The following is a 23,361-nucleotide window of genomic DNA, read 5'->3' on the forward strand; positions in this document are numbered from 1 at the left end:
TAGGGTTATAACATAAACTAAGATCATTAGAGTAATTTTTTTTACTTTTTCGTGTATATATACGCATGTGGCATTTATTTGTATCTCGTAAGGCAAGGGTCAACCCCTAATTTTAGGGCCTATTACTATCTATGTTTGACGTTTTAGCTGGATAATCATTGATTGATAGGCCAATGACAAATATGACATCTGGGTCTGGAAACGATCTCGATTGAAACAACAAACTTCAGATTTGAAGGCACTATAACTACTTGGCTACCATGTAGAGTAAAAGTTTGATGCAGGAAGATCATTCTCAACTTTCCCACAAATAGCTTTGGGGGGGGGGCATAAAGGGGACCAATATATAACGACAATTAACACGAACGATCTCCTGAACTCGAACATCAGCGGGAATGCTGAAAGACGTCCAAATGTCATGACGTCCAAGGATATAAGTCAGTGTCACTACGTCCAAAATATCATTTTTGAGCTGTCTCACGACGTCCAATATGACCTATGCGACTGTTGCACGGCGTCCAAATCTCATAAGTACAGTAACTACAAAAATATAGTCTTTCTACAAGCTTTGGACGTGATGGGTTTGGTCTTCGTGTAACAGCGCACTTTATACTCTTAAAAACTTAGCAGTAGCACTACGTCCAAAGACTCTGCCAGTTGCACGACGTCCAATAGCTCAGCGCTGTCTCAAGACGTCCTCCGGCTAGGTTAGGTTAGGTATGCACAACATTCGGTAAAACAGTGTTCACGGTGCGACAGAGCTGAGCTTTTGGACGTCGTGCAACTAGCAGCGGCTTTGGACGTGGTGCAACAGCTACCTTTTTTAAGAATGTAAAGTGCGCTGTTTCACGACGACCAATCTCATAACTTCAGAAAGAATATGTTTTTGCAGTTACTGTAATTTTGGACATGATGATATTTGAACGTCGCGCAACAGTCAAATATTGTATATTGAACTTCGTGACACTGCCTTATATCATTGGACGTCGTGCAATGCAACAAAATTATCCAGTATTTTTCACCGGTTCACGGACACACCCAACACCTGAACGTCAAGATGTGAAAGTGCACCTCATAGAGGCACATTTTGAATCACATTCTGTTAATTAGCGAATTTCCCATATAGGGAATAAGCTATTACCTTAGTACTCATGGTAAAACCTGGACCCGGGACCGATTTTTATTTTCGTTTTGAGGTCCCTAGAGGCCAAAAACACCATCCGCAAAAATGATCCGATTTTGATGAAATTTGGTACAAACGTGTAAACCTACGTTTATTCGAACGAGTTCGCGAACCAGCATGATCGGACCATGGGAACGGGGGTTTATGGGGGCTTTTATGGGGTAAAAATGGGTTTTTCCAATTTTTGACCCAAAACACATAAAATTTTGCAATTTCTTTCCAAACAATTTTGTAGAGCTTAAAAAACAAATAATTTAGTATATTGATGCGTTATAATGCGCCTAATGGTTATGGAGAAAATTCCAAAAAATTGTAAATTTAAAATTCCCATGTTATTCTTATGGAGAATAAGTAAACTGTTGTAGTTTGCTTGTATATTAACATATTTTGCCCAAATTTGGAAAATGTTTTTATTTCTTACTAACTATTAACATTTTACATAAAAACACACTTTTACCCTCCCTGTTGCAGCAAACCTAAGTATGTGTTAAACTGATTCTATGTAAATAGGGAATAAATGTGATATTTTTAAGGAGACATTTTAGTGTAAACCCAATCAGGCAAATGGAAATTCGCTTAGTCTGCAGGTTTGCTGCGGCGGGGGTATTATATATTTGTATGCGTGCCTTTTTTATGCAATTGAATCTTCACTCTAACATTCTTGAACAACCTACCTCGAGAGTCCTTTCTTCATTCTGTGGTAAAGGTAAACCTGAAATTAAGATTTCTCACATTTTCCATTTGATGCTTGGAATTCCACCAAAGGAACAATGCCGCCGGCCCGTCGTTCTGTCGTTCCGTCACCGACAGACCACAGTCCGTCGTTCCATGTCCAAGATTTATCTCTTCTGTTGACAATTGGCCATTCACTGTTGTCGTGGAGACCGACTGTCTCTCCATTACAGCCGCGTTCTCAAGGGGTATAATTTGTGGACGATTAATTCCTCAGCGGTCTGATCACTGGCCTGATAAGCCACAGATGGAGAAAGATAAGTCGAGATCTAAGTGGAACTGGACAACAAGTGCACATAACTCTGGGGCGGTTGCATAAAGATTCGTTTTAATAACAGGTCCAAGAAACTAATTTTTGAGGTTCTCTTGTTATCCACTTTTTAGGGGTACAAATCGCGAGATTTGATCGGGTTCCGATTTTCCACCAGGATGGTTTACTTTCGGTGTCCACTTTTCGTTTTTGTTTCGTAATACAGCATTTGCTTGTCAAAATTGGACTCACCCATGTGCGTAGAACACTACGCACCTCATTAACTTATCTTGAAGCCTACTATAAATGAGACATTTTTTTAAATCCCGTAATTACCAATGGATGTTATCGTGATAATGCCCCTACCTTCTGAGGACCCGGGCCAATTTTCGGCATCTACCTGAAGTTACGGGTCCCATTACCGAAACGTGCGTCTTCTTGAAATAATGTGCAAGAATAGTTCCGAGCTAGAACCTAGCGTCCTAGGATAACGCGTTAGGTGGGACGACAAATCAATAAATCAATAAATCAAATAGTTTTTGATCATTTTGGAATAACAAGATATCCCATTCACGAGTTAAAGAAGGTAACCATAAATACGATTATGTAATCACTCGTAATTATTGACTTAATTAACCTCAAATTGTAGAAGGTGTTCATCCGAACGCCTTTAACAATATGTTTTAAGATGGAAAGTGTAAATATTTTTCTAAACCCTGTTATCTCAGTCGACCAAACTAAGTGGTCAGTTTCAACGTCTTGTTCAGCGTTCATGCTAAACAAGCCCGTCCTCAATGTTTTATTCAGTGACGCTACTCACATATTATAATACTTTTGGACCAAAACACCATTTTGTTTTCTCTCTATTATTGGAAAAACTCTTGTTAGAAAAAAATTACCCGTCGAAAAAACGTACGAAAACTGGAAAGATTTTTGGGCAAATTTTGAGAGATAGTTGTTTGAATTTTTTTTTATATCGTCACGAGTTTTTTAAATGTTTTAAATACTGTGACGCATTTGTTACATGTTTGACAGCATTGGTATGAGTCCATGCTATAAAATAAAGTGGTTATGAAAAATTGAGTAGGTTTTAAAAAAATAGTGCAAATAATAGAAAATCATAGCATTTTCAATTAAATTTCTGAAAATAATCAACACAATGACTCCCTGATATAATTCTAATTTGTAAGGGATTACTCCTAAAATCGTGTTTATGTGAACATGCGAAGAAAATTTGCTAACTTTCATAATGACCTTTCTCGTGAACATAAGCATACTATATACCCCTTGGTACTGGATTTAAATTTTAAATTCGAAATAACATTTAACTATTACATGTTAGAAGGTAAAAAGATATCACACAGTTAACACACATAAGTAGTATGTTTGTGTTTAAATACAGCCTAGAGTGGGTTGGATGAATCTGCAAATGGCTGACTAGCAGTTAATGATTATTTGCCTTACAACTACAACAGATGCTCTGACTTTGCCATCTCTCCTTCCCCTTTCACGTTCTCCATCTTCACAACCTCCCTCCCCCCCTCCCCCCACCCTTTAAGAGAGCCACTTGACGTCACTAATTATTATAACTCTTGAGAATTGTCATCTTGTATTTTGACTGGAGTACCCAAGATTGGAGTTAGGCTATTATTTTAATAATGTTTAACAGGGAAATAACAACAGACAACAGATAGGATAGTAGGGCCCCCGCATATTATGGGAGTTCTATAATGCTGGGATGGTTGAAAAACAGAAACGAAATTGAAAAATCAGTAAATCCACTTATAATGTTATTAGTTTGGATTTATGCAAGCGATTTAAAAAAGTTGCACCAATCCATATCGGTGCTAAACCGTATGATGTAAGTTGTTTACATATTATACAACACATATGATATTTTGTGTTGTGTTGGCCTAAAAAAATAAAGATTATTAGAATGTATCAAGAAATATTGGATTTCCTAAATTATTTTATCAAAGACATATTTGATCGAAATTTAGATTATATTTTAGATTCCATACATTAAGGTGCGTATATTTTGAGACCAGATGAATGAATGATGATTGTTGACTAATGAAATTCTCTGTTAATGAAAACAGGTGGTTCTTTATATTCTGGACCATCATAGAAGACCATATGATCAAAGACAGCTGGGTTCAATTTCAAACCATCAAAAAACAGCTGACCTTCCTTATGATCGGCATCCGCCTGATGCAATATCTGAAGGAAACACATTTATCCATCACTTCTGCAGAAACCCCATTTATCTGTCACTTCTGAAGACATTTGTCCATAACTTCTGCGGAAACCATTTTATCCGTCACTTCAGCAGAAAACACATGTATCCTTCACTTTTGCAGAAACTCCATTTATCGATCACTTCTGCAGAAAACACATTTATCCACAGCTTCTTCACAACCCCAAATATCCATCACTTCTGCAGAACACCCATTTATCCCTCACTTCTGCAGAAACTCCATTTCCCATTCTGCAGAAAACGCATTTATCAGTCAATTCTGCGGAAAACACATTTATCCACAACTTCTGCAGAAATCCATTTATCCGTCACTTTTGCAGAAAACACATCCATCCATAACGTCTGCAGAAACTCACTTAGCCTGCAGAACACCTCTGGTTGTACCTAAGTGTATACAAACACCCCCCACGTGTTAAAACTCTCGACAAGTATCTCCAATACACTAGATAATGATAGTTTCCCCAAGACGGCTATCTCGATGACTCACTTGCTATTACAGCAGATTCAACGCTCGAGGCAGAAGGCTCTGAACACTCGATTGGCCGCACCGCCTCCCATAACGGCCAGCCTTGTGATATATCAACAGCGGGGGAGGGTCCGATGCCTGCGGAACACTTTGTGGAATACATTACAACACTATACATTGTCTCAAGATCACTAGGCTCTGGAAAAGTTAGCCATTAGTGGTATAGATCTTTGTGTGGAAGAAACACGAGGAGTGTCTGAGAGAATGTTTGTGAGGTCCAAAGTTGTATTGGAATTGACTAGTCCTAAGATCACTGGGTTCCAGAAATGATAGCCATTAGTGATAAAGCTAAAGAGTTTTATGTAGAAGAAAACGTTGGTATTCCTGAGAGAATGTTTGCCACGTTTTCGAAAGTTTTGATATTAAAATTGACTGTAAATTTTCCTAAGATCAATAGAATCCAGAAAACGTTAGCCATCAGAGGTGAAGCTAGTGATTTTTGTGGAGAAGAAACTATTGGAATTTCTGAGAGAATATTTGGGTCGACGTCGAAAGTTTTATTTAGAATAAGGCTATAAGGCTCCAGAAAAGTTAGCCAAGGGAGTTTTTTGTAGAATAAAAGTGTGGCAATTCTGAGGGTTTTTTCGAAGTCATTCACAGTGTCATTTGGAATCACGTATTCTTTATCTTAAGATCACAAGGCTCTAGAAAAAAATCCATAAGTGGAAAAACTAGAGATTTTTATGTGGAAGAATCACGTGGAATTTCTAAAAGAATGGTTGCGAGGTATTCAAAAGTTTTGATATTGGAATTGACTGTACATTTTCCTAAGATCACTAGGTTCCAGAAAACGTCAGCCATTAGTGATAGAGAGCCATAAAGCTAGTGAATTGTGTGTATAAGAAAAGTATAGCATTTCTGAGACAATTTATGTGAATTTGTCAAACATTCCATTTGGAATCACATAAGTATATACATTGTCTTAAGATTACAAGGCTATAGAAAAAGTAGCAGTTAGTGGTAAAGCTATCGATGTTCGTGAAGAAACTTGTAGAAACCCACAGAGCATGTGTGCTGTGTTGAAAAATTCTTTGGATTGGATATTGGAAATTGTTCAGTAATGTTAAGAATCCTGGTATTACAAACATTAAGTTCAACTCGTATTGTTAATGAACTTATTCGTTGATATGGTACTCGTACATTCAATACACCTTCGGCTAACGAGATCGAAGACTGGTAAATTTTAGAAGTTAGAATCAGGCGTCTCGTGGTTCATTTACATGTAATTTGTATACCAAAAGTTAAGACAGATAAGTGTTCATTCACACGATCGTGTCTGTCTTGGAATGAGTGGAAACATGAGTAAAGTTTTAAATTGTAATAGAATTGCTATAACTACAATTAAAACCAGTTCGTCTTTAAGCAAACTAAGCCTCTGGGCTGGGTAGTTAGTATTACTATTTTTGTGATAAAAAAATATTCAGCTTACGTTAGGACTAGTTGAAATCGGCTGGGGAAACTGGATTAATTGCAAATAATATCTCTTAATAGTTCATCATACAAAATCTGTTCAAGAAAGAAGAAAAAACTAATCTACATCATCTGCATTGAAAGTAAGTGAACAGGTGGCTACAGAACCAGTTAAAACTAAGACACGGTCCGTGTACTAAACGAATCCCTTGTCATAATTGAGTCCAACCTTTTTCAAAATAGTCCCAAGTTCATTAAGCGACTTGTAATAACTAACATTTAATACTCTAGGATCCACAATCCATTAGCGGTACATGATTGGTCGTTGTAAACATTAATTGCTGGCCTATAGAGTGACGTCACCGGTGATACGACAAGTGGGCGTCGTAAATATGGGACCAGGGCGGCCGCACGGCGCCGCAGCCGGGGACTAGGCATGCGTATAGTAGTAGAAGTAGTGCATTCATTTTTTTAATGTTTTTCTTTCGTGTCTTAAAATGCTAGACTCAAATCCTGAACAGTTTCTTTCATTACTTCAGGCCATGCCTATAGGATCGCAGGCATTACAACGTAGCTAAACACCATTAGGGGTCACCATTGGTGGGATTTGAACCGGGGGCCTCTGGGACAAAAGCCCTGTACTTTAGACCAGTTTTCTTCCCCAATTCACATCCCACATTTCCTAAAACGCAATAATTTACTTGCAACCGTTTTATTCAATACTTAAGAGTTAGCCCCACAGGATCATGGTATTGCAACGTAGCAACGTAGCTAAACACCATTGGGGATTGGTGGGATTTGAACCCGGAGACTTAGGGAACAAAGCCCCGTACTCTAGACCAGCTTGCTTCCCCGATTCACACACAAATCCTGAGACGCTAGGCTCAAGCCTGGAACCGTTGTGTTCATTACTTCAGGGTTGGCCATACAGGATCGCTGGCTACGTGGCTAAATACCACTCATAATTGGCGGGATTTGAACCCGAGGCCTAGGGACCAAAGTATTGTGCTCTATCTAGAGAGCTCACACCCTAATTTGTGCGTAGTAATCGTAGAAATTTTAGAGGTACTTTACTGTACTGTGCCGCATCTAGTGGCTGGGTAATAAGTGATATTGTCAGCACTGGTCTAGTTGTCTAGTTAAAGCATGAGACTTTGGTTCTAGCGGTCTAAGTTCGAATCCTAACAACTGCCATGTTTCGTTATTGTTAGGTTAGTTATGGCGAGAAGAAATACGAAAAACTTTTCGGCCCTTTGTTCCAAAAAAGTAAAAATGTGTAAAAAGATGTCCTAATATTATACGATAAAATGTTTATCAATAATTAATTTTAGCGAGTGTTATGAATAATATAGGGGTTACAATTGGACACCTCAAAATCATAAAGAATCGACAAGAACATAAACAGTCGTTCCTCTAAACCATATCTAAAAATCGATGAAAAACTAATAAAAATCTCGGAAACATCAATAAGTAAAAAGTTAAGCTCCGAAGTCATTAACTGGACGCAACAAAAACACTTGGAAGCGAGTCAAGATTTTGCAATTGCAAAGAGCAAGGGGATTTTGTCAGGATGACAGCAACTTCTTACTCCATGGTTGATGCGGCTAAGTTTGAGCTCTATGTATTATGCAGCAGTGTTAGCCACATTTTCGTCCAGAATTCGGGTTACCACGACGCTGTTATTTATTCAGACAGCCAGGGTTTATCCTTTTATAAACATAAAAAACAGACTCGCTTTATGTTATGTTTATCATTTATTCATGATGAAACAAACAAAGGTGTGTGATAAATGAATTAGGTTATAATAGATTGTTTAAAAGAATTTTGCGGTTGTGGTAGTCTTCTAAAATTATTCAAACAAAAGTAAACACAAAGCATTAACCACGCCAATAGAGATTTAATGTGTTCTCAATTCCATTATGTTTCACATCTTTCGTTAACAAGTTTAAAAATTATTGTGACATAACAATATGTTTCAGGTCGAATAAACTAAGGTTAACTAACTCTTTCCTCCTATGGTCTTATCATTCTCTCCTAATCCGATTTCATTTCGAAAAAAAATTTCGTAAGAGTATTACAGATGTGACTGTATGTGTTTTCTATGCCCAAATATCGGTCTGATTGTTATTAAACCTTATAATGATTCTCTTTTAGCGAATTTCCCTATAGGGAAGTAGCTATTACCGTAAACATGGTCAGAAACATGGTAAAACCTAGGCCCAGGCCGATTTACTTGTTCATTTTGATGTCCCCAGAGGCCAAAAACACCATTCGTAGCTACTTTAAAATGGCAATTTTGTATGTTGATTTATGCAGCGCTGAAAAAAAACCGATTATGACAGAAATCCGATTTTTCAGGAAAGACAGCTACTTAAGCGAAAATCAAAATTATAATCAGCTAGAGCGACGTCTGGACCCTAGTTTGGCATATGGCAAGTCACTCAGGTAAATTAGCTATTTCAAGTTAGCCAAGAACCTATTACTGAAACTGGATCCCAAGTGCAGCGAAACTGTATAATTAGAGAACTGTTAATATCTCAGCAGTGACAGGTCTGATAAAAGCACTGATTTAGGAACAGATACAGAATGGAATCGACTTCATTAATTGGCCAATATCGTCGGTAACATTTCAATACTAAAAGATGCTGCTAAAAGAGATTTATTTTAATTGAAAGGTTATATTTTCAAGGATTTCAATTCGGATTTGGATATTTAATTGTTTAACTTCAAGTATGCTGAGGGAACAAATGTTATACATGTTAATGCTGTCATTTTCTAATTTTAAGCAGCATACCCTAGAAATAACTTAAAACGGTTTGTGGTTTGATTCAAATATTGCTGGATGGGCATGTTTAACATCACTTGATAATTCTACATTTACACTTAGCTATGCATTTGCATAAGATGCGTGTGCGCATAACAATTATAACAGACCGTTAACTTTAAATAAACTAGTAAATATTAAGTAGGGAAAACTGATAACATCGTAAATCGATACCCCATCGTAAAACATATCTAGTCATATTTTATGAAATTTCAAAAACTATAAATATGACTATATTTGTATTCTTAAAACTGGTAAGGAAGAAATTAATTCATAGGAAGATACGAATATTTACACAGGAAATTGAAAATTTAGAGAGGGTTTTAACAATGTTTAAGTAACATTGACTCCAGTAATACTTACAGAAACTTTTTTCACAACTTTCGCTACCTGTTGGTATTTAAATGGACCCCATGAGATTCTTATGAGCCTATTAGATCGTGATTTGCATTGAACAAACAAATAAAATCATTCAACATTTAAAGAGTTTAAAGTTGGTCGTATATGCTCCAATAAGTTTTTTACAACTTTTTTTGTCATTCTCTAGGTAAATCGTTGCCCGATTACAATAGACTTTCCAAATTGACCACGGATTCACACGAGTGTCCATAACTATCAATCAAAATGAGTCTATTAAAACATTCTATTGCTGCGGTAAAATTAATTAGTCCTCATTCTAAAGATAATAATCTAAATAGGCTTCATTGCGGCGGGTCCAAGCCCAAGATAATTGGGCAGCTTTGATTTGGGCGGCGATCTTGAGAAAGTGGCCCTGGGCGGCTCTAAAGGGTGGCTGCAGGTCTAGGGTCTACTGAGTATGGGGAAAAATTAAAATAGACACTTTTAGATTACACACAGGATTTTATAAAATTGCATTTAGCAAATTTACTAAGGTTGTAAGGTGTGTTTTCTTCCGTTTTAAAGCGTCTACCACAGACAATGGATTGTTACCCCCTTGTCAGTGCGTCTACCATATAGAGAGCATTTATAGATTTTTCTTTAGAATATGTTATGTTTAATATCGTGCATGATGTTAGGCGTTAGTAAGAAAATTATATCTTAAGGTACACTGTACTGGCATCCATTAGAAAATTAAAAGAAGATATAAATGAGAAAATTTTTAAATCATAACAAATACAAGCAGGAATGTATTTATAGATTTTTAAATTATCTCCCTTTGCTTGCCCATCAAAGCTGTGCCTTGCAAGTGCAGACAAAAAATATTCCCATGGTAAAGGAATAATGCAGAATTATTTCCCTATGTAATTCATGGCTAGAATGTTACAGACCAAAAAATCGAATTGTCGTATCATAAAAAGGTCCAGTAATTAAAACTAATTAATTAACGACAAAAATCAGTTGTACAAATGGAATAAAAGTACATTTTTGAGTAAATTATTAAATGAATAAAATCTTTAAAATTTAGATTGGATAAATACATAGTGAAACAAACTTTGTGTTTGAAAAGTTTTCATAGGAAAACATATTTGTATATAAATATGAAGGTTAGGTTATGACTCCCCAAGCCACCTTATGTGGGCTCATAACAGTAATACTTTTGGTAATATAAAGCACAACCACAAACTATATATTTATAATTACATTTTGAAACTAATATGAATTTGTTTATATCATATTTTTATCTGCTGTCTTTTTGGTAAGTAAAACTCAAACAACGGGTTTCAATGACTGGAAGGGTGAAAAGTTATATGCACTTAAACTTATGCAAGATGTATCATATTTTTTCCAATTGTATGCTTTTACATTACAAGTTGTTATTATTTCAGCAATCAAATGTCTATCTATGGTTTGTGCGACAAATATTTTTCGTAAATCATAAAATGTTGTTTATAATATTGTTTTATTTTAACTATTAAACCCAATTGACTACAACCGAACAAGCCTCGGTCCCCCGCTACTGTAAACTTACATGACTAAATATCTTTATGTGCCAACCAATATAAATTACCAACCAAGAAGGAGGAGTCAAGTCTTATGAATAAACCAATGGGATCATCGGGTATGTGGCTGTTTGTATGTCACTCACTCTGATATCGTCAGCTGTGGCGTGCATAGATGACGAATGTGAGAATTGACGATGCGTGTACTTTTGTGAATTTCAATAAGTTTCTTTCGCTTTTTCGTATTACCAAAATCAAGTTTGCAGGTAAAATTGTGCAGCTTTACACTCGCGTACGCCTATCTACATATAAAGCTAATAAGGATCACAAACTTTTGAAAAACTCCGTAAGCTGCACACCTATCAACTGCATACTCAAGAGATATGCTTGATGTGAAACTTCCCCTAAAAATATCAGTCTTTCAATAAACCTCTCCTAACGGATCGAAACTCAAACCTTTGTAGCTAGGAAGATAAACAAGAAACCTTCAGTTAATTAACATAACATTCTTATATCAGAAACTTCAGAGAAATGAACTTTGGATTTGAAGGCAGCTTAATGCTTCCCAGATATCCTCATTGGCATTTTAAATAGCCTTCGTGAATAAGGTTTACACAGTAATATATTATTATAGTATTCAACGAGACCAGGAAACAGTTCACCTACTAACTACGTACGAACGCTTTGTTTAACGTTGAACACGTAACAATTAACTATTGAGGTAAAGAAAGGCTTGAACTAGTTTTATGACAAGTTTTGTTTTGGTTAAACGTGAAAAACTGGGTAAAAATAAAAAAAATAATGACTCTGACTGGTTGATCTTCTTAAGTCATTGGTATAGTGTTTTAGATTAACTTTTTTACCGAGAGCACGTTTAATTTACTACACTGTCTGACCAATCACCAACGAAGAGGAAGTATATTCTTATATCAAGTGTTTGCTTTTTCCTCTATAATTTTTACACATAATCGACTTGAGAGTAAACAGCGAAATTGAATGAAAAGATGAATTTATGTGTCGGCCATATTGGCGCTGATATATAGTGGGGCAGGGACACTAAGTGGCGTCTCAGCCTGTAAATCCAATAACTATCGCTCTAGGACGCTATTTTAGTCTGCTACAAATTATAAGGCGAGGTGGCCCGTAATGGCTCAGAGAATGAGCTTGTAGCCTCTAGAAGAATTTTTAAAATACGTCACCTATTATAACTTGTGATGTAAACTCTAGCTCTTCGTCTATTACCTAAAGGTTAAATTGGATTTTTGACTATGTTTTGTGTCGTTCCAATAATATAATAAATTATATTTTATAGGAGTGGTGTATCTACACTTATTAGACATTCCATCACGATGTTAAATTTGTAGCCGGATTTCGTATCAAAATCGTCGTAGTTGATGTGAGCCCCCGACAGATTGTGCTGATCTAAATAGCTAAATTCTGTTGAATACACCACCTTTTATACCAAGTCAAACTTAGGGAACGACTCACGGTGAGCAGCAACTGTTATGACCTGGTCAGCAACAAAAAAGAAGGTATCAAATATAATTTTAGACACTTGCGCATTCTGTCACTGGATCACACAACTACGTTATTTTTAGTAAAAGATTGGCAACAGCTGGTCCATATACATGGGTTGTCTACTTCAGTATCCAATAGTCAATGCTTATAATACTATAACACTCTCCATCAAATTGGTTGCCAGATCAATCTCAAACCCAGACTTAGATTCCGTTTGTATTTGGACAATCACGAGTATTGGACAACCTCATGTATTTATTGAGAGTAGCGAAAAAACTACTAAGTTCAGAGAGTTTCAAACATCAAGGTATCAAGAATGGTCTGAGATTTTAAATTATGAACAAAATCTGGATATCCATTAATCCTCACTTAGAAAATATTTTCACATCTTATTTTCCGTAAAAGACGTTAAATAGGCGTCAAAGACTTGGGGGAATTTACTCAATATATTTGAGAAGACAGATTACCTACAATAAACCCCTTTATACTGAGTGTAGTCTAGTGTTACACTTGACTGAAGAGGCTTCAATGAGGTTTACACATCAGAGCTCTCGAGCTTCACCGTATCTCCCTCGTAATGGAGTGATTATGGTTACATCAAGTGGTGGAGTGTAAAGTAACTCTTATACTTTCAACCGTGTAATTAAGAGTATTCATATTAATTATAACTAAAAAACGGAGTAAATCGTCAGATTTCTCACACAACCTTAAAATAGACACAGTACGGATCTAATTAAATAAAAAAAACCTTATGCTAAACTCCTTTGACGAATACAATAATTTGTGAAACGGTGATTAAATTAGAAGGTTAAATAAAATGAGATTAAAGCTTTATTATTTAATAAGATCAACTAGTTTTCAGCCAAGACGATTTTTACATCCCAAAGATCTCGGACAATTGCAAACGATGTTTCCCCATTTTCTCACTAAATTTGTTCAGGCATGTGTCGGCAACCATCTAATTACTATACGAGCACAATATCTACTTTGCTATTGCTGATTGCTAAATAAGAAACAATTTCTAAATCCAAAGTCATGGTTGGAGTTTAGGGGATATAGCAATAAATTCGAATATCTTATTGGTAAAACCTACGGGGATGCATTACTATACTCTGCTCACGAAATTCAAGCGGTTTGAAGGGAAGAACTAATCAGCTGGTATACAGATTAAGCTAAAATTGTGGTGTGGACCTATTAAACCTTCCTCTTACATCATAATACACGATTGGTCCTAACCCAACCTAACCTAACCTACTCAATTATACAGTCAAAGAGGGCCGCCACTTGGCGCAGTTAATGGACGTATCGGGTGGCTCTAGTTGGAATTCGGGAATACCCGACTACCTGACTCAGGTTAGTTGGCGCAATTGGCCTAGTGCCCGCCCGATCAGTCTTCTCTTAACAAAAAACTACTTTCTTCTTTTAATAAAAACTTGTGGTACTCACTTAGATGTAGAGTCAGGTTGACTTGTGTCGGGTATTGAACATCCTCCAGCATCGTCTCACTCTGCCACCAAGTAACAGTGTTGTTGACAAAGTCCGTCAGATGAGTGGCCGGGAACATCCCCCTGGTGCAGACTTGGCAAGACTTCGTGATTGACTCTCTGCTGGTCTGTCGACAGAACTCTATCGCACCCTTGGGACCTTCGCCACACGTGTTGGTAGCCTCTACCAGGCGGCCGTAGGCAGCGTTCTCGAAACTCGGCAGGCATCTCTGGAACATGAAAAGTAGAGTATTCGAAAAAAGAAGAAAAATTTTGAAATATTATTAAGTCGTTGAATTAATTTTGTAAGCAAATGTCATGGATTGGATCCTAAGGTTTGATAGCACTGTACGTGGATTTTTCAATAAATGGCTCAGTTTCCCAACGCCATTGGGGGTTTCTCAGTAAAAGATTTGAGCTGAAGTAATCTACGGTCTGGGGAAGGATTAAAGCTATTTAATAATTGCTAATCTAACACTCATTCTCACTACTATATTCCCTTGGATATAGATGCCGTATCTCAATAATCTACATACTTAATTTATTTAAGGCTTTTCTCTGTTATATGACTTTTCCAGCCGTTCTAAACAAACTATTTTCCGATTTCAGCTAAAACCATCTTAACCAATCATAATATATTAAAAGCAAAAAGGGTATTGTATTATTTGTTTAGCCTCGGAAAAAAGTTTTAAAACTGTTACGATTTGTGAATCAAATTTCTCATTTTCGCTAAATTAGTACTAGGTTTGCTGGTTTGCCATTTTAAATCTGTTCTTGAACAGATGAAAGCTACGGACCGACATTATCCAATAGGAAAACTCACTAATACTGGAGACAAAAATTGATTTACTAAATTATATAATTATGCTACTCTCTTAAAAAGTTATGAAATGATCATTTTTGAGTTTTTAAGGGCACAATTTTACTCCGATTTGTAAAATATGTTAGCACCCAAGATTAATCGATACAGGCAAATATGCATAAAGAATTGGAATTTCGAATTATAAATCAGCTCCAATGTTGAATGGTATAATAACACTTTTGCAGAAAATGTCTGATTGTTATTGGCTTCAATACGTATAATAACGTGTTATAATAAGCACGTACAACCGGTTCGTCTCACGTTCAACAAGTGACAAAGAACTCTGAAGGTGAAGAAGGCTTGACGAATTGGTCGATGAAACCAGTTGCGAGATTTCACCACCGATGGAAGCAAGATTGGTTTGATTCAATACATAACATTTATCAAGACTGGGTATTTAAAAACAGCTGCCCTAGGTGGAAAGACGACCTAGGGGCTGGTGAAATTTAATTTAAGAGTACTTAGTGCCTAGTTGTGATCACTCATAAATCTACTTCAAAACTACAATGACAATTTCCGATCACATAGTGCCCTGGATATTTAAATTACATTGACATAGGTATTCGAAAAAATATTTTTGGATGATAAATAACTCTTCAGCACATTTTTAAAAGGAACATTCCTCTTATGGCAGGCAAATCCAAGATGGTCGCTAGCCTCTAAGGCCCCTCGCCCACTATACGATTTCGGTCGTACGACACTGTGTCGGAACGACAACATTTCCACAGTGAACCATTGGATCTTATGAGAGCTCGCCCACTGTACGATAATCTCACGACTACGACAAACTGTCGTGGAGCAGTCGTCCACTGCCACTGTGATACACGACTGTCGTACGACCGTTTTACTCGCAGTGGCGTGTATGATCAAATGGGCACTCGCCCACTATACGATTTTTATCGTATGTCGTGCGTTCTCCCCAGTAGTCTTATATATACTTTTTACAATTAACTCATACTTCGTCATTATTATAGTTGTTATATCACTTTGCGTATTTCTTATCGTTAATAAATATTTCTTACAATTCATTCATACTTTTTTATTATAATGTTTGGTATATCACTTGGTTTTATTTTTCAACCATTATTTTGCGTAATATTTTACTTCCTATTTATTTTTTACAATTTGTTCATATTTTTCTTTATATTATGTTTAAATACTGCATCACTTATGAGTAAATATACCAAAATAATTATTGAAAAAATGCGAGTTTGGCTATTATTTATTATTTTATAATCTTAATTATTAATTATATTTTGTAAAAAAGTTTCACTAAAACCTATAAATATAATTTTTTGTACATTATATTAATAAAATTAAATCATTAATATTTAAAAACTAATCAAAAAAATTGTATCATAGGTACATACTTTTTACCAGACTATCCCAAAACCCTATGATAGTTATGGTAAATTTAAAAACTTGTAAAAGGCATGGACTAATATAATTTGAAAATGTCTTTAAATACATTAACTTAAAAAATAATTTACACATAAAAATAAATGTTTCTTTAATGATGTAGGCCTAAATTGGCCACTAGCGCTTAATCTACGCCACAGCAGCCACATTGCAACAACACGTAACGGAATCATTGTTTTACTATTTGATACAGAACCACTGTTTTGATATATTTTGCAACACACCCACACCTCACTCTTCCAGGGCTACCGAGCAACTGGTAATTTATCCGACAAAGTGTCGTAAAGTGGGCGAGGACCACACATACGATAAGAATATCGTACGACACAGTGTCGTACGACCGAAATCGTATAGTGGGCGAGAGGCCTAAGGGCTCACTTGGAAAACAATTACAAAACCACAAGGAACATTTCTGGTCCCACAGTGCCCTAGATATTCCAATTACAATCGCTTTGGTATCTGAAAAAATATATATGATAAATAACTCTTCTGCAGCTGTTTGAAATTAATCCAAGATGGCCGCTATCCTCCAAGGACTCTTAAGGGTGTTCAGGTATTGGTAGGTTAAAAGGGTTCATGTTTACGTTAGTCCCTGAAACTCTTAATTGATTCAATGTTGTGGTCAATTGATTGTTGTGATATTACTTGTTCGTAAACAACTAGGATTTCATTTTGGACAGGGAAAAGTTCAGTGGACAATATAATAATGTTTACTTATGCATTTTGTATCATAAATCATCAAGAAGAAGACTTATAGACTATTTGTTATAGTTAAATACATTTTGATTATCATTGGTTAATGTACTATCACTCCATGAATTGTGTAAACAATTATAGCAAACATATATTACTTCACAAAACCTTTTGAGTATGCTGTAAATAATAACATTTTTAACCTCCAGAAAAATCTTCAAAATGCAAGACGCGGCGGGGTAAAGTTTCCTGGCAAAATGATCTGAAGTTGCACTTTACCAAAGCTTATACATTATTTATTAGCCTCTCCCTCTTGGACAACAGAATATCAATTTCCTCTCGCCTTGATTCAATTTAAAATAACACTGTCGCAGAATAATAAATAGGTGAATGTGAAAGCTTAAAAGTAAGTTGATAACATGTGAACAGTTTAATAGATTTAAATATTAGAAATTTGGTTCGTATGACAACAGGTTTGGACTAAGGATTTTTTTCATCTTTTACTATAATTGAGTTTAATTTTAATTCATTACCACGTTAATATTACCCAAAGTATTCAGGATTACGATCAGTCGGTTCCATTTATAAAGGTTGCTTATCTTTACTGCGATTGACTGTTATAGTTTAGTAGGAAATAGAAATACTATACAGGTTGTTTCCAAATTGTCTGGACATATTTTGTGGACTTGTTCCTTGGGCTAAGACAAACATTAAATTTAATATAAGTATGGGTCTAAAATAAATAGATATCTGTTTGGCGGTCTGTTTGTGATTTAAAAAAAAAACTATATTATATCAAGATAAAATAGTATAAATGGGTAGTTTGGAAGGTAAAAAGGAGCTTTAAAATATCGTTCCAATATCTCAAGCCATTTTTATATGGCGGCCATTTAAAATCTGTAATGCCAAATTAAATAAAAACCGTAAATATTAAAATAAATTTATTAAATCCAAATTAAATGAGACCTTGTTTGTTAAAATCAGATGACAAATAACCGAGTTATCAGTTTTTTTCTACATTCGGTTACGCAATTTAATAGGACTACCATACTGCTTTTAAGTAGGTCCTATAACATTGCTTAAACGAATGTAAAAAAAAAAAAACTGATAACTCGGTTGTTTGTCATCCAATTTTAACAAAAAAAGTTCTCATTTGATTTGGGTTTAAATTCTCTAGCTTTGTGGTCATAAAAAAATAGTTTTTTTAATAAAATTATTTACGGTTTTCATGAACTTTGGCATTAAAGATTTTAAGATGCTGCCTTTTTGAAATTGCTTAAGATATTGAAACGACAGTTTATTTAGCTCTTTTTGCCTTCCACACTACACATTTATACTGATTTTGAAATTTCTATATTGAAAAATGCCAAAGATATAATATAGCTTTGAAACATCACAAACAGAGAACGACATACATAAATCTAGCGATTTTAGATCCATACTTATTTGGCATTTTATGTTTATCATAGCCCAAGGAACAAGTCCACAAATCAGGTCCAGACAATTTGGAAACACCCTGTATTTTGTAAGGTTATATAAAAACATATTTTGGTAAGAAGTTTTCATAGGTAGGTATTACTGAACAAATTAACGCCAACCTTTTTAAAACAAGGTGAAACCGTGGACATTAAAAAAAACTCAAAAAGTGTCGTAAAACCTTATTATTATGAACGACATATTTCATCCAGATGCAAATACCAACTGATTATTTTTGCTAACAATTTAAATTGCTATAACAAAAAATGTTAATATATTACAAAACTCATTGAAATGAAACACTAGCAGCGCGCTTGGTGTGCAAATAGGAAACTATGAACCAAAATACCCCCGCCGCAGCAAACCTGCCGTCTAAGCGAATTTCCATTTGGCTGAATTAATTTTCAATTGGTCTATTTAAATAACATTAGGTTTAACGAGTACCTAGGTTTGCTGCTACAAGGAAACTAATAAATAGTGTGTTTTAAGTAAAATAATTATTGCTTAGTATAAAATGAATATATTTGCCAAGTTTGATCAAAAGATATCCATAAACAAGCAAACTACAACATTTTACAATATTCTCCATAAGAATAACATGGGAATTTTAAATTTAAATTTTTTTTTGTTTTCTCCGTAACCAATAACCGTACAAAAACACTTTGATATACTGAATTGTTTGTTTTTTTAAGCTCTTTAAGAAGGTTTAGAGAAAAATTGGAAAATTTTGTGTTTTGAGGGTCAAAATGGAGAAAAACCAATTTTTACCCCATAAAACCCCCCATAAAATCCTGTTCCCATGGTCCGATCATGCTGGATCGCGAACTCATTCAAGTTTATCCCGCCTTACACCTTCAAACCAAATTTCATCAAAATCGGATAAAAATTACTCAAGTTATCGTGTTCACGGACACATATAAATCTATATATATATATATATATATCTATATATATATATACATATATAAAAATTTGAACGAATGGTGTTTTTGGCCTCTGGGGACATCAAAATGAAAAAGTAAATCGGTCCCGGGCCTAAGTCTTACCATGAGACCTACGGTAATAGCTACTTCCCTATAGGGAAATTCGCTAAAATATAATAATGGAAAGGAAAAATTTGCTAATTCTTATTTTTCCTTAGATCACGCGTTTGGGAAACAATTTTTGTTACCATCATACTCCTTCTATACGGGTAGATAAAATATTACATTATTTCCTTTTAGGAAATTATATATGGTCAAATTTGAAAATAATAGTCATTGACTCAAAATACCAAAATTATTGGTAAATGACTTGGCTGGGTTGATGCAAATGGTTTAAGCACAGACTTAAGAATATTGAACAATTATTAAAAGTGAATAAGTAAAAAATATAAGAATCAGAAAACTAACAATCGAGACTTGAGGTTATTATTATGAATAAAACTCTTGGCGTTGTGAATATAAGTTGAATTTTAGTTTCACAAGAATATAAAATTATAATTTGTTTTGAAACTTCGTTGATACAAAATCCCAGATAAACTTTAGGGGAATGTATTTTACAGACATCTCAGTACAACGTAAAACTTTCCACACGTTATGATTTCCACAATAAAGTCGAACCCTAGCGCTCTGGATAATGGAAAATACAGACTTTGCTCCACTTCACATTTACCCTTTTAAACCTCATTTCACTGATAATATTTTATAACTTTCCTCTTTTAAAATGTCTAATTTCTTCAAATATATATTGAAACCTACATTACTAATAAATCCAATTAATTACACAGCAAACTAATTCAATTTTACCAACCGTGGATACGTGTTTTGTTTCAGTGATTGAATATTGTTCATACCTCTATTGCATCTGGACTGAATGACACGATATGTTTAGAAACTATTGTCTCAATTATTACGATGTGTTCACATTAGAATAAAAACTGGTTGAAATCGTATATTGGATTCGGTCATCGCAGTAATTTTACTGGATGAGTGTTGTTGTCACCGAGGATGTGATTAAAATAAATAAACACTTTCAAAATATCTACAAATATGAGAAAAGGAATAGTGCCCCGATCACGTTAAATGTTGAATAACAATACCATGTGATGACATTTCCATTAGTACAATTCCAAATTGTTTAGTCTTGATGGACTGTTGTGCTTCATGAGTAATTGAATGTGTTCCTGAGCCACCTGTGCTCGCCGAGACTACTTACTCTCAATAAACAATAGCTACACGGAGGTGCAAGAGAAGATAGAGGGAGTATAAATATCCAAGAGACAAGAGGCCATGTACAGATGATGAATAGCACGGGACAGTCACGAGCACCAGCATGAGCATAGTCTACACTTCACTAGCACCAGCATGAGTATATTCTATGCGTCACGAGCACCAGCATGAGCATAGTCATCAACTCACAAGCACCAGCATGAGTATATTCTACGCGTCACGAGCACCAGAATGAGCATCGCCATGAGTATGCTATACTTCTCATGAGCATCGTCATGGGATTAGTCTACACCTCATGAGCACCAGCATGAGCATCATCTACATCTCATGAGCATGGTCTACTTCTTATTAGCATCGTCATGGAAATAGTCGTAAAGAGCTCAAGCATGAGCATAGTCTACACATCACGAGCACCAGCATGAGCATTATATACACCTCACGAGCACCAGCATGAGCATAGTACTTCACGAGCACCAGCATGAGTATAGTATACACCTCACGAGCACCAGCATGAGTAAAGTATACACCTCACGAGCACCAGCATGAGCATAGTTTACACCTCACGAGCACCAGCATGAGCATAGTATACACCTCACGAGCACCAGCATGAGTAAAGTATACACCTCACGAGCACCAGCATGAGCATAGTTTACACCTCACGAGCACCAGCATGGGCATAGTCTACACGTCAGGAGCACTCAGCTTGAGCATAGTCTACATCTCATGAGCATCGGCATGAGCATAGTACTTCACGAGCACCAGCATGAGCATTTTTACTCTGGAATATAAATAAAGGATTAACACTGCTAATTTTAGGCTACCGGTCATTAACAATAATTGTTATTGACAATGATTACATTAATTGTTAATGAGTGGAATACAGCTATTGCATTGTACTAACCCCTAATCATAAAAGTTACAATTGTGGCCCGACACATAAATTCAAGCGGTTGTTTTGCACCGGATAAATAGAACATTAATTATGCTTGTTCACTAACAATCATGATAAAGCCTCATACATAAATAGGTAAATGAGATAATAAGTAAATTGGTATTCTTTTGTTGGAAAAGGCACGGCTGCTGAATAATGTATGATGCGATAGAAAAGTGAAAACATGACGTCCTTTTGCAAGAATACGTTACCCTACCTTGGCCTTGGCATAAGGAGAGGCCGGTAGGTGGGAATGAATACGGTTTTCAATATCACTGTACTTGTTGTATTGTTTTGGTACGAAAATATAATTATCATTTGAGATTAGGACTATGTGCGTTTTTTTTGCCCGAAAATATTAGTGTATGGGTTGTGAGGTGATCTATGTAGCTTTTTGCTGACTAAGATCAGCTGTTTCATTAGCCAGGACCATTTCTTAAAAGCCCAATGATCAAGGACAGCTGGGTCCAGTTTCGAAACCAGGCAAAATGAATCCTATTAATAATAGTTAATTACTTTTAGTACGTACTGTATTTCCATTCTTTACTGTAGCAGTGTACTAATACTTTGTGCTTACTCTAAATGCAGGAAAATAGAAAAGACAAAGTGTTTCACAAGAAAGTATGTAAGCAGAACATGCATATGTTAACTTAACAACCAACGTTTGTTGTCAAAGCAGGTAGCAATTCAGTCAAGTCAGCTGTTACTTTGGCATACAATAACAATATGTAATTCGAAGTCAGTAAACATAAAATTATAATGTTCGCTGATCAAGTATATTTTACTATTGCTATTACGAAAAACACATATTTTAACTGATCAATTTATGTTTCGGGAATTATACAACCTTTCAAAGAATTTTTTACAGTTTAAGTGTCAGGATGGTTTCTCTCAGTAAAACGTTCGGTTATTTGAGGATTGCATACTACACAAAAAGTGAATATAAATTAAATAATAAACAAATATTAGAGAGTGTAGTCCCACAGAGAATCTACGATATTATAAACATTTCATTCGATATAAATATTGATTACAATATTTCAATGTAAATATTTTGTTCTGTAATTATTCTGGGCTTAACCTAACCGCCAAACAGTCTTTTTTAAAGACAGTCTTTTTCTTTTTTAAAGAGTCCCTATGGCTTAAAATGTTCATATCCAATACATACAATCTATGTTATACTACGTGAAAAACTATATCAAATATGTTATATACACATATAGAACTAATAATTCATCTGATAATTAGTCGTAGGTTTTCTGCGGAACTGTAGGTACCCGTTGTAGACTTTAAATGAGGAAAAGTCAATTTTGATCACTCATGACTATACACATTTTTCATGAAAGCAGTTTTTTTACCAAAATGAGTAATTGTGTGAAAGTCTCGTTAGGTCGTTGTGCTGTGGAGGGGGGGGGAGGGGGAGGGGGGAGGCACTTAGGGAAGAGATCAATCAAATATGAAGGTCGTGGACGGTCATCAATGTCATAACTGACCTACTCGGTCTTTGTAACTGGGTAACTTGTCAAAGACTAATTTATAAAAATATATGAAAGATTACTTAGCTTTATGAAAAAAAAAACTACTTCAATGATGCATTTTTTAATTAATTGGAATTAGAATAATTTTATCAGTTTTAAAACTCACTTTACAATTTTTGTGTAAATTTTTACCTAAACAATTAAAAT

General features: G+C 35.3%; 1 protein-coding gene across 1 annotated transcript in view; it reads right to left on the bottom strand.

The window, feature by feature from the left end:
- The window catches only part of LOC128994077 (laminin subunit gamma-1-like), a 211,878-nt gene that overhangs the window by 142,894 nt on the left and 45,623 nt on the right, over positions 1–23,361 (bottom strand). The window contains exon 2 of the mRNA XM_054418314.1: positions 14,048–14,315. Within this exon, the coding sequence (XP_054274289.1) occupies positions 14,048–14,315 (268 nt within the window). The remainder of the gene's footprint in view (positions 1–14,047; positions 14,316–23,361) is intronic.

Source organism: Macrosteles quadrilineatus, unplaced genomic scaffold (genome assembly GCF_028750875.1).
Source record: "Macrosteles quadrilineatus isolate MER2022 unplaced genomic scaffold, UCM_ALF_1.0 Scaffold_5__1_contigs__length_97177068, whole genome shotgun sequence".
NCBI classification, from domain to species: domain Eukaryota; kingdom Metazoa; phylum Arthropoda; class Insecta; order Hemiptera; family Cicadellidae; genus Macrosteles; species Macrosteles quadrilineatus.